Raw genomic sequence first — 12,887 nt, forward strand, 5'->3', positions numbered from 1 at the left:
AGTTGTGGGCTTCCTGAGGGACTTCCTTCCATCTATGTCATGGACCAAAAAATGAAGACCTGAATATAACCGTCATCTCCCGGATAACATGGGCATCTTTAAAAATGTACAATTAAAAAAATATTTATAACACAAAAGACATTTATATCATTTTATTATGTAAAACAAAGTCTATTACCACATCTACTTACCCATTTCCTAACAAAGAAAGATGTCTTTGTTGGCTCGGATGACTGGGTGTCGGCATCTCATTGTTGGGGCCTCTTCCCGACCCTGAACCTGTCTAAGCTAGGGCCTCCATGGCCACCTCTTGTTTATCTAAATCCCGGAGGGTGGTCTATGTGAAATCAACTTGGGTGAATAGAAAATAGGGGTTTTTCTAACTCTCAAATCTACCCCATCAGTCACAGCCACCTCAATGTAGACTTCTCTAACCCAGCTTATGTTTGGTTAGGTACTTCACACAAGATTTCTCATCCCCAAGTATCTATAGTTTCCTTAATGGAGGGATTGGCCAATAGTAGTTGTTGTGAAAAGCCCTTAGGCACAACCCCAACTTTTTCAAAAAATTGCAAGAAAATTTTTCTTGCCAAAGGTGTGCTAAACAAATACTTGAGCTGTAAATAAATACCTAGCCCATCATCAAACTACTACCCTGGACTTTTCTTCTTTCTTGCTATTCTAGCAGTCTCTTCCTCCTCATCAGACTGCTCACTAATCACCCTTCTTCTCTTTGTGCTTCTTGTTTCAACTCTAGCCATTCCCTTTTTCCTTGTTGCTTTCCTTTTCAAACTAGCACTAGTGTCATGGTCCTCCCTTTCTTGTTCATTATGATGGCTACTGTGCACAGGACTAAGATGAACATAATGTGCCCCTTCATAATAGTCATGGGTTTCAGAATTGAATGGGCTGTGGGGTTCCATATTATCTTGACCAGCTGTCACAAAGGTATAGTAGGGATAGGTACAAAGGGTTGGGTAGATTGTGATGAAGGTGGTGGTAATGGAATAACAGGTTCATTATGGGGTTCAGAGGGGTTTTCTGTAGGTGTTGGGGTGTTAAAGTTGGAATTGAGGGTGCAAGGCCTAAAGCAAAATCAATTTCTTGCATGGAGACAGTGGGTGGTAAAGGGGTTATAGTTTCAGTAGGTATAAGCTTAGTGATGGTGGTTTCCATGGGTTCAGGGATTGGGTTGATAGTGATAGGTGTTGGTTCAATGGTTGTTGTTTCAACAAAGGTAGGTTCAACAGCTGTTTGGGAAGGGTTAACAGGTTCAAAATGGGTTGGCTCAAAAGGAATTGGTTCCACAGTGGTTGATGTAACAGAAATTGGTTCAATGTTTGGTGCTTTCATGAAATTTAGTTCAATGGGTGTGGTTTTAACATATTGTGGTGCAGGGGTGGCTTCAATCAGTGCATTGGTAAAGGTTTGATCAATGGAAGGTTCCATTCTAATCATCCTATCCATGGATTCCAAGGCCTCACTAACAGATTGTTTAAGGGATGAATTTCCCTTTTTTGTTGTTTTGGCAGCCATAGATGGTTCAACCTGGACCATAGCGACAGCGGGGGCACATGATGTTCTTCTAAGTCCTAATACTTCATTAGAGGCTGTGATGGCCTCATCCACAGACTTCCTCAACATAATGCCAATAATGGCTTGAGGCTATTGAGGGAAGCTAGACAATAAATCCATAGTCAAGGGTCGAGTGATACGCAAACCTGCCTGGAGTCTTGTTGTGATATTAGGAGAGATTTGTGGTGTGACCATTTGTGAGCTAGCAGCTTCTGCCAGAGTGTTCAAAGAAGTAGAATCATTTCTTGTTGTTTTGATTTCACTGGCTTGTGTGGCATTCTTCTCTTTAGGTAATCACTGTCATCGGATAGAGAGATCATAGTACTTTCTTTTGCTTGAAAGGTTTAAAATTTGTCGTTCCCTTAGCTCTGCTTCTGGTCATTCGAGTAGTAACATTTGCGGCTGAGGTTGTGGTTGTAGTTGGAGTTGTGGTAGAGATTGAGGCTTAGATTGAGGTTGAAGTTGAGTTTGGGTTTGAGGTCGAGGTTGAGATTTTGGTTCACCAAAAGGAACCTATCTAAGGGGTATAGCATCAATAGGCTCTTCTTCACTGGCACTGGACTGATTTTCAGAACCCTAGCTGTTTGTAGGAAGCATTATTTCAGAATCTCCCTCTCTTCTTCGTGGTCGTGACTTGATAATGGTCATTTGGGTGAAACAGGGGAATGGTGATGACTAACAGGGGGTTTGGCAAATTTTTGGTGAACAGTGGCTTATAAGGGATGCAAATGGTGCATGTAAAGTGAATAAACAGGTTTTAAGGTTGCTATGCTTCTTCTCCAAGATTTGGGTTTTAAAAGTTCAAACTTTGTTTAGATGATTGACAGTTATCGGACGAAGTGGTTGACTACTCAAAAATCGTACCTTGCTTAGTAGTGTATTCAGGCGTCGGATTGATTAAGTCTTATCTCTTTGAAAATGTGGCTTGGGTGAGCTGTTGCATATGTTACTTCGTACGATGGAGAGTACATTGAGACTGAGAGAGTTGAGAGGTTGAAGACGAAGGGACAGCTAACGGACTAGACCGGCACAAAACTTGGGCTCTAAGACGAGCTGTATCAAACGCAGGCTTTGAATTTGGCTTCTTCTTAGTCAGGCCTGTTTAGCAATAAGAATAAGAAAGATATGGGTCGCAGGTTGTTTGAATCGTTCTTTGGCCCAAAAACTAATAAGGTTAGCCCAAAACTTTTTTACACAAATTCTAAATAAAGATAAGTAAAATTAAAATAAATACAAATAACTTAGAGACAATAAAAGAAACATATAATTATTTTAAAATAAAGAAAAATAAAAACTAAAGTTTTATCTAAAAAATTAAAATTAAATTTAAACAAAAATGTAAAGTGAAAAATAAAATAATATATATACATATATACATATATACATATATATATAAACTAATATTTACAACGAACTATTATTTCAGAAAAATAACCTCAACAGGTGTGTAAGAACCATGGAATCAAAGAAAGGTTTTACCCGTTGTCTGTTTACTTTGAAAGTAGTACCCCTTTCTGGATCTATCAAATCAATTACTCCGTAGGGGTATACTTTGGCAACAACGAAAGGTCCAGTCCATCTGGAATTTAATTTTCTAGGAAATAGCTTTAACCTATAATTAAACAACAAGACTTTTTGACATTGAATGAACTCTTTTGGAAGAATCTTTTTAGCATGCCTTTTTTTTTTGTATTTTCCTTGTATAATTTAGCATTTTCATAAGAAAAATTCTTGTGTTCTTCAAGTTCACAGAGTTACAGGGTTCTTTTTCTCCCGGCCTCATCTAAATTCATATTAAGCTCCTTAATAGCCCAATAGTCTTTGTGCTCCAGTTCTACGGGTAAATGACATGTTTTTCCAAAGACCAATTTGTAGGGAGATATACCAATAGGGGTTTTGTAGGCAGTCCGATAGGCCCGTAAAGCATCATCTAAATTAGAGGCCCAATCTTTTCTATGTGGTTTGACTACTTTGGCCAAAATCCCTTTTTTCTCCCTATTTGACAATCCATTGGTCTGAGGATGGTAGGCAGTTGCTACCCTATGCTTGATGTCATACTTGTCAAGAACTTCTTCTAACAAGTTGTTTATGAAGTGAGTGCCTTCATCACTAATTAAGGCACAAGGTGTACTAAATCTAGTGAATATGTGCTTTTGTAATAACTTGAAAACTGTTTTAGCATCATTGGAATGGCAAGCCATAGCCTCCACCCATTTGAACACATAGTCCACAGCAGCCAATATGTAGACACAATTATTGGATAGAGAAAAAGGTCCCATAAAGTATATACCCTAAACATCAAATAATTCTATTCTAGAATTCCTTTTAAAGGCATTTGATTTCTTCCAGAGATATTTCCACTTCTCTGACACTCATTGCAACTTTTTACAAAAAGTTATGAGCATCATTATGCAAAGTAGGTTAGTATAGTCTTGATTGTAGAACTTTGGATGCTGTCCTACTTTCTCCAAAATGTCATCCATAAGGTCCTGCATCGCAGTGCCATAGAACTGATGTTACTTCTTTTGAGATGCATCTTCTGATCACCTGATATGCACATATTTTAAACAAGAAAGGGTCATCCCATAAATATTTTTTGAATCATAGATGAGCTTCTTTCTTTGATATTTATTAAATTCTTTGGGAATAATCCCACAAGCTAAGTAATTAACAAGATCAACAAACCAAGGTACTATAGTATGCTGAAGAACCAAAATTCTTTCATCTGGAAATACTTCACAGATGTCACTACCTTGTAATGGTTTGTCTTGTTTTCTAATCTTGACAGATGGTCAGCCACTTGATGATCCACCCCTTTTCTATCAACGATTTCCAAATCAAATTCTTGCAAAAAGCAAGACCCACCTTATTAACCCTGGTTTTGCGTCTTTTTTGGAAACAAGATACTTAATGGCAGCATGATCAGTATGAACAATCACTTTGGTTCCCATCAAGTAGGATCTGAATTTTTCAAAAGCAAAAACCACATCTAATAATTCCTTTTCAGTAGTGGTGTAATTGATCTGAGCATCATTAAAAGTTTTGCTTGTATAATAAACAGGATGAAAAATATTTTCTTTCTTTTGACCTAAAACGGCTCCAACTGCCCAGTCACTGGCATCACACATTATTTCAAAAGGTTTGGACAAATCAAGTGTTATTACCACAGGAGCAGTGACCAATGCTTCTTTTAAAATGTTGAAAGCCTTTCGACAATCTTCATTAAAATTGAAAACATGCTCATGTTGTAATAATAAATGAAGAGGTTTTGATATTTTTGAAAAATCTTTAATAAACCTCCTATAAAAACCTGCATGTTCCAAAAAACTTCTTATTCCCTTTACAGTTGTTGGTTCAAGAAATTTTTCAATTACCTCTAACTTTGCTTTATCAACTTCAATGCTTCTTTTGGAATTAAATGTCCTAACACTATGCCTTTTTTACCATAAAATGACATTTTTCTCAGTTTAAAACCAAATATGTTTCTTCACATCTTTTAAGACTTTTTTCAAGGTTTTGTAAACATAGGTCATATAATGTCCCATAGATTGAAAAATCATCAATGAAAATTTTCATGGAGTACTTTAACATATCAGAGAAAATAGACATCATACACCTTAGGAAAAGCGGCAGGAGCATTGCAAAGTCCAAAAGGCATTTTTCTAAAAGCAAAAGTTCCATACAGACATGTGAAAGTAATATTTTCCTGGTCATCTAGTGCTATGGAAATTTGATTGTAACCGGAGTAGCCATCTAAGAAACAATAAAACTTTTTTCCTGCTAGTCTATCTAACATTTGGTGTATGAAGGGTAATAGAAAATGGTCTTTTTTGAGTGGCTTTATTAAGCCTTCTATAGTCCATACATATCCTCCAACCAGTTACTGTTCTAGTAGGTATAAGTTCATTTTTCTCATTTGGTACAACAGTGACTCCTTCCTTTCTGGGTACACATTGCACAGAACTGACACATGTACTACTCGCAATAAGATAAATTATGACAGCATCGAGCCATTTTAAAAGTTTCTTTTTGACAAACTCCTTCACGACAGGATTTAGCCTTCTTTGAGGCTCAACGAAGGTGAAATTTTGTCTTCTAAAATAATTTTATGTTGACAAATGGTGGGACTTATCCCTTTGAGGTCACCAATGGTCCATCCTATTGCCTTGGTATGAAGTTTCAACATGTCAATCAACTTTTCCTCTTGGTCAATTTCTAATGATGATGAAATAATGACTGACAACTTCTCTAAATCTCCTAAAAAGGCATACTTCAAATGTTAGGTCTGGTGCAACATCTAAGGAAGGAACAAGAGTTTTCCTATCCTCAGTTTCTAAAACTTCAAAAGCAGCAGAGTCTTGTGGTGTTTCTACTTCCTCAAAATCTTCCTCTTCATCACTATCAGACTCAGATAGACCTAAGATTTCCCCCAAACTTTTCTCTTGACACCAAGTTTTTATTAGACTTAAAGTAGAACATTTTTCTCTTTCTTTAGGGTACCTATGGGAATTAAAAACATTAAAAGTCACTTGTAGGTCTTGGACTCTCATGGTTAATTCTCCCTTCTGTACGTCTATCAGGGTTCTTCCAGTAACTAGGAAAGGTCTCCCTAAGATAATGGGAATGTCTTTGTCAGCTTCAAAGTCTAGGATGATAAAATCAGCTGGGAAAATAAACTTATCAACCTAAACTAGGACATCCTCAATCTTTCCTTTAGGGTAAGCTATGGACTTATCAGCTAATTGTAGAGTTATAGTGGTGGGTCTAGCTTCACCTATGCCTAGGGTATTGAAGACAGATAAAGGAATAAGGTTTATACTAGCACCTAAGTCACATAGGGCTTTTCCTATTTCTTTTCCTCCAATTGAACAAGAGATTGTAAAGCTTCCAAGATCTTTCAGCTTAGGAGGGATTCTATTGGACAACAGAGCACTGCACCCTTCAGTCAGAGCTACAGTCTCATACTCAGTCAACTTTTTCTTTTTACTCAAAATGTCTTTTAGAAACTTTGCATCACTTGGCATCTGCTCAATATCTTCAACCAAAGGTATGTTTATATGTAACTGTTAGAAACATCAAGAAATTTTTTAAATTGTAATTATTCCTTTTGATTCCTTAATCTTTGGGGATAAGGAATATAAGGAGTGACTGCAATAGGAGAAGTAGTCTTTTGAAGAGTAGGTGTTGGAATGGGTTTCAAAGCTGGTTTTATAATGGGTTCTGATTCAGTTCTACAAGGGATTATAGGACTGGTTTGGACATCTATTGTGGGACTGTCACCAGATTGTGACACATTCACTACAATATTTTCATTGGGAGTCTGGATTATATTGGGTGCATCAGGAAATAACAATGAAAATTATGATCTTTCTGGAATGGTTATACTATCGATGGGCCTAACTATGGGTTGGCTGACTGGTTCATAGGAATGGTAGAAACAAAATCTGGTATTGAGGTAACAGAATCTTGTACCATACTTTTCTTTTCAATCTCTGCTTTGTTTGGTTCTTTTTGTTCTTTTTGGGTATTTTCTAATAAAGTCTTTACACTCCTTAAAGTAACAACCTTAACATGCTATTTTCCTTCCCTCTGAGGTATCTCTGTATCACTAGGTAGAGAACCTACTGGTCTTTTTCTTATCTCCAAAGCCATTTGTCCCATTTGAGTTTCAAGATTTTTAATTGATGCATGAGTTTGGGTTATAAAACCCTTCATCATTGCTTCCAAGGAAGTAGATGATTGGGCTTGCTGTTTGGGTTTGTTTTGGAAAGAAGATTGATGAATTTGTGGTTGAAAATTAGCATGTTGATTATTATGAGTGCCTTGATGCGTGTTGGATCTGAAATTCAACTTTGATATTGATCTAATACTCTAGATAAGCTCTAAAAACAATTGAAGTGCAGCGGAAACATTAATAAGAGCAAAACAGAGTAAATACACCAAGAACACACAGTCTAAATGAGGAAGAAGATGAATGCAGGAGAATTGCTTCAAAGGTTTTTCAATCAATTCAATTGAAAATTTGATGATTACAATACGGGAAGCACCGATTACAAAGATCCTATCCTCTATTTATACTAGTTCCTAACGACCTTAGAGACTAGATCTTGACGCGTGTCTTCATCTGAGCCGTCCAAATAAAGTCGATTATTCCCTAGTCACGTGAGAAGCATATGCGGCTAACAACCTTTGAAAACTGTTGGAACAGAAACTTCACAGAAGACGAAATCTGCAGACCCTTTGTGAGCCATCTCAGAGGCTCTGCTGTAATTGACTTGCATGTTCTATTTGACATACGACTATTTTCCAGAACCTCTGTGAGAGAATCAGAGGTTCTATCATACTTCACTTGTTCGATCAAACGGCTTCTGTCGCTTAGTCCTCTGTTGTCTTCTGTGGAGTTATCCTTCTGTCAAGACTTGCAGTATACTTTTTCTATACTTTTACAAAATAGGAATAATTGAGCTAACAATGCGTTTGAGTGTGAAAAATAGATTGGCCTTGTTGTTGAAAATTGGATTGTCCTTGTGGTGGAAAATTGGACTGTCCTTGTGACTTTTGCATTGGCGGGTTAAGAGCTGGACTATGCCATGAAAAATTTGGATGATTTCTCCATCCAGGATTATAAGTCTGTGAAAATGGTCCAGTCCTGTTCATAAAATTTACATGTTCAGGATTTTTAGGACAATGCTTAAAAGAGTGACATTCACCACAGTACACACATTGCACAGATTGAACATTGGGATTAAAGGTGTTAGCTTCAGATTGCACAGGTAGGCTAGATCTCAGATTTGAAATTAGCTTAGTGATCTGAGCTGTTAATGCTGAAACAATATCTACCTTATTTATCCCAATTGTTTTCTTTAGTGGCATTGCACGTGGATCAGACCATTGTTCGTTACTGTTAGAAATCTTTTCAAGTATGTCAAAACCTTCATTATAGGTACAAGTTGTGAAAGCTCCGCCTGCAGTAGCATCGAGCATTTGTCTAGCAACGACATTTAAGCCATTGTAAAATGTCTCTAGCTATATATAGTACGGAATGCCATGGTGAGGGCATTTTCTCAGCAGCTCTTTATACCTTTCCCATGCATCAGGAACTGCTTCATCATCCAGTTATTTAAAAGTACAAATTTCATTCCTGTACTTAACATTCCTCTGGAAAATATTTTCTTAGAAATTTTTCTACCATTTCATTCCATGTTGTCACAGAGTCTGGTTGCAATGAATTGTACCATGCTCTTGCTCGATCCCTTAGTGAAAATGGAAAAAGTTTTAGTCTCAGAGCATCGTCGGAAACATCAAGGATGAGAAAAGAATATGTGATTTCCATAAAAGAACGCAGATGAGAATGAAGAACTTCAGACGGTAAACCAACATACTGGCCGTTAGTTTGCAACATTTGAAACATCAGTGGTTTAACTGAAAAATGGGTGGCACCATTGTTTTAGATGTTAAAGCTCGCATAGCTCTTTGCGCTCTTCTTTTTTGTCTGAAAGTTTTTTCGATATCCGGATCAAATTGGAAAAACTCATCGTACGACAGCCTTGGCATGCACAGTGCTTTCACAAAGGTGGTAGAAAAATTAACTTTTAAAAACTTTACTTTAAAAAGAAAAACTTTAATGTGTTATCCCCGGAAACGGCGCCAAAACTTGCTCGTTCGGTTTATGCAACCTTAGATTTCAACACAAAATTAGGACTCGGCGAAAGTATACATCTTGAACTACTGTCGTCTCGTAACAAGTAATAATGGAAAAGTACTGGATATCGTTCCCACAAAGAAAGCTTTGCAAAGTTCTTCAAAAGTCCAGTCTATAAAAACTAATTTCAGATGATGAAACGAGGGATTTGTTTTATCTAAAATTGGAAGGTTTGATTAGCAACTAAGAAAATATCAATTGTAAAAAGAAGCACAGGGTGCAAAGGTTGATTGAGACACTAAACAAATGATTCAGCAAAAAGTGACATGGCATTCCTGTCACAATTATATAAGTTAGACCCCATCATTCTTATTGTAAAAGTAATGAAAAATATACTAGTATGGAAGTGCAGAGGGCCGATGAAAGAAAAGCTGGAAGAAATCATAAGTGTCCAAGACCAACCAGAGATGCGATGAATGGTCCATAGGTGCGATGAACAATGCATCTCCATCACCCCTCTGGTGATTAAAACTTAGAGGATTCTACAATGGTTTAATCAGATATATCCAAGCAAGAAGATACGTAAAGACTCCTGATTGAACATGCTTCCTTGAAGACAGCTGGAGATGACTCATCGATAGCTGTATTTCTATTTCGCCAAGAAGATTGAGATAATTTCCATAATTCTAGATAGATATCTTTTCCTAGAATATCTTATAGATATCTTTTCCTAGAATATCTTATAGATATCTTTTCCCTAGATAGTTATCTCTTAAAATAGATTGCTAGTATAAATAGCTATTATATATCTTGTAATCATAGTCTTTCCTTCTCGTAAAAGTAATAATAGTGAAATCATTTGAAGCTTCATAATTCTCTTGAATGTTCATTAAGTTGTTCTTCACTACTATTCATCCATGCAATAGATTTAGGTTATTCATAACATAAATCTTCGTGTTATTGAGAGATCTGGGATCAACAATTGGTATCAGAGCATATTGATTGATTTACCAATCAAAACGATCAATTTGAATATGAGAATTCATAATCTCTCAATTTTTCTCCATTCCTAAAATTTTCTTCTTTTCCAAACATCTCTAATGGCCAACTGGAATTCTGCCTATAATGTTGGTTCTCTCACCAAATCTCCAACTCTTCAACGTGAAGAGTATCCACAATGAAGGATTCATATGGTGAACTTTATGGAGGGGATGGACAGAAATCTCCTCAGGTCTATAATGGAAGACTCATATGTTCCTAAAACACTTGTTCCAAGAGTTCTAGGAACGAGTACTACTACAGAAGTTGTTGTTTATTACATGGTGAAGGATGAGAGTGTTAGATCCCATAGTGCAAAATGTAAAAAGTAATGAAAAACAATAAGTGATGAAGAACCAGAAGACCGATGAAGACATCAAGGCAGAAAAGACTAAGTCTGGATCGATGGAAAGACTAACCAGAGCATCGATGGAAAGACCAACCATCGAACAGATGGACCAAGTACAACCAGCGGATCGATGGATGATGCGATGGAAAGTATATTCATTGACACGATGGACAGACTAACACTTAGAAGATTTTCTAAGTATTCATCCAAGCATACATTGAAGACTTAAAGATAAGGATGAAAGCGTCATATCAATAATGACAGCTGGAGATGATGAATCAATAGCTGGAATTATAGTTTATCTTGTAAATAGTGATTATCCATGTGAAAGATAAACAATATTAGTTAGCTAGAATATTTGCTAGAAAATAGCAATAGTTAGTTATCTTATCTTTAGCTAACTAGTATAAATAGACGACTAGGTCTATTGTAAAATGCGCGCATCCGTGAGAAGTTCTCTTTGTGTTTTACGTTTTATTATCAATAAAGTAAAACCTTTGAAGCTCAAACTGTTCGTTAATATTCATATATTACTTTTGATTCTTCTTAACTTTCTTCGTAAAATCATTATAATTTGGTTATTCATAACTAGACTATAAGTGTTATTGAGAGATCTGGGATCAACAATTGGTATCAGAGCCTATTGATTGATTATCCAATCAAACGATCATTCAAAACTCTCAATATTTTAATCTACAAAAATTTCTTTTCCTCTCCAAATCTTTTCAATGGCCAACTGAAATTCTGCCTACAATGTTGGCTCTCTCACAAAACCACCAACTCTTCAACGTGAGGAGTATCCTCAATGGAAGATAAGAATGGTAAATTTTCTGGAGGGGATGGACAGGAATCTCCTGCGATCCATACAGGAGGGTCCTTACATCCCTCAAACTCTTGTTCCAAGAGTTCCAGCAACAAGTACCACGGCTGAAATTCCAGCTTACTACATGAAGAAAGAAGAAAGAAATTGGGACGACGATGACAAAGAAAAAGTTGAGACCGACAGAAAGGCCAAGAGACTTATAATAATGGCTCTGCCCAATGAAATTTTTCAATCCCTTGATACATGCTCCACTGCAAAAGAACTATGGGATGAATTGGCTAGTCAATTGGAAGGAGGAGCAAAGACGAAGAAAAATCGTAGAGCACAATGTCTCAACGATTACACCAATTTCAAAGCCCTCCCTAATGAACCCATATAAAAGACCTATGACCGTTTCAACACATTGATAAATCAATGTCGTAGAAATGATATTATGAGAACCAAGGAAGAAAACAATGTTTTATTCCTGAAAAGTCTAGGCGATGAATGGACTCAACTATCCATGTCTTTTACAAGCAAATCAGGACTTAGATGGCTGGTCTCTTCATGATGTGTATGGAACTCTTGCAGCACAAGAAAGCGATATAATGAAGAAAAAGGTATCCATTGGAGGACCTATTGCTCTTGCTGCCGATGAAGTTGAGAAATCAAGGATTCCTGCCAAAGAACACAAGAAGAAAGGCAAGAAAGCTTTGTTGGTCGAATCAAAATCTGAAGAAGAAACTACTGATTCAGATTATGACATTAAAGCGTTCGCCAAATCATTGGCCTTGATTACAAGACAATTTCAGAAGAAGTTTATCAGAAAACCCTACGAGCAAAAAGAGTTCAGAAGGGAAAAGTTCCAGTCTTCCTATGATAGAAAGCCATATAAATTCTATCAGAGGAACGAAAGAAGAGGTGAAAGAGAAGAAAGGGACGATAGAAGAGAGGAGAGAAGAGAAGAGAGGAAAGAAGAACAAAGAGAGGAAAGAAGAGAGGACAAGGAAGGAAGGAAAAATGACCTTCGATGCTTCAGATGCGGAAAGCTTGGTCATTTTTCAAAGGAATGCAAAGGACGTTTGATCAAGGACGCAGACTACTACAAGAACAAATACAAGTATAACTCACGAGAGCGAAGCTTGATGGCTGAAAAAGAAAACTGGGTGTCCGATTCTTCATCAGATGATGAAGATAAGGCACTCATCTGTCTAATGGCCACGTCCAATGCATAATCCTCCTCCAACTCTGACCATCAGGCATGTGAGTCTTATCCACATGAAACCAACTATGGTCCATCAGAACTAGAGTTAAAGGTAATYCAACTTTCAGAAGATTTCTTAAAACTAAAAAAAATTTAAGTTTTGAAAAATCTGAAAGAATAAAAGCGGAAAAAGAAGCAAGTTTCTACAAAAGAGAAACCGATCTTCTAACCGCAGAAAAAGATGACTTAGCGAAAGAAAAGACTCGCATAAGCGCCC

At 36.9% G+C, this 12,887-nt stretch overlaps 1 protein-coding gene and 1 non-coding gene across 2 annotated transcripts; one reads left to right on the plus strand and one right to left on the minus strand.

Annotated features, from left to right (window-relative positions):
* Window positions 1-3,329: 3,329 nt before the first annotated feature.
* Window positions 3,330-4,703, minus strand: LOC112506502 (uncharacterized protein K02A2.6-like). Its single transcript, XM_025110611.1, has 3 exons — window positions 4,441-4,703; window positions 4,328-4,394; window positions 3,330-3,866 (listed from the first exon to the last, which is right to left on the minus strand). Exons 1-3 carry the CDS (start codon window positions 4,701-4,703, stop codon window positions 3,330-3,332), a joined length of 867 nt encoding a protein of 288 aa, XP_024966379.1.
* Window positions 4,704-8,617: 3,914 nt separating this feature from the next.
* LOC112503172 lies at window positions 8,618-8,724 on the plus strand. The gene has a single exon (XR_003067872.1). It is a non-coding gene; the product is annotated as a small nucleolar RNA R71 (small nucleolar RNA).
* Window positions 8,725-12,887: the final 4,163 nt, after the last annotated feature.

Source organism: Cynara cardunculus (genome assembly GCF_001531365.2).
Source record: "Cynara cardunculus var. scolymus isolate 2C chromosome LG 1, CcrdV1, whole genome shotgun sequence".
Classification (NCBI taxonomy): Eukaryota; Viridiplantae; Streptophyta; class Magnoliopsida; order Asterales; family Asteraceae; genus Cynara; species Cynara cardunculus.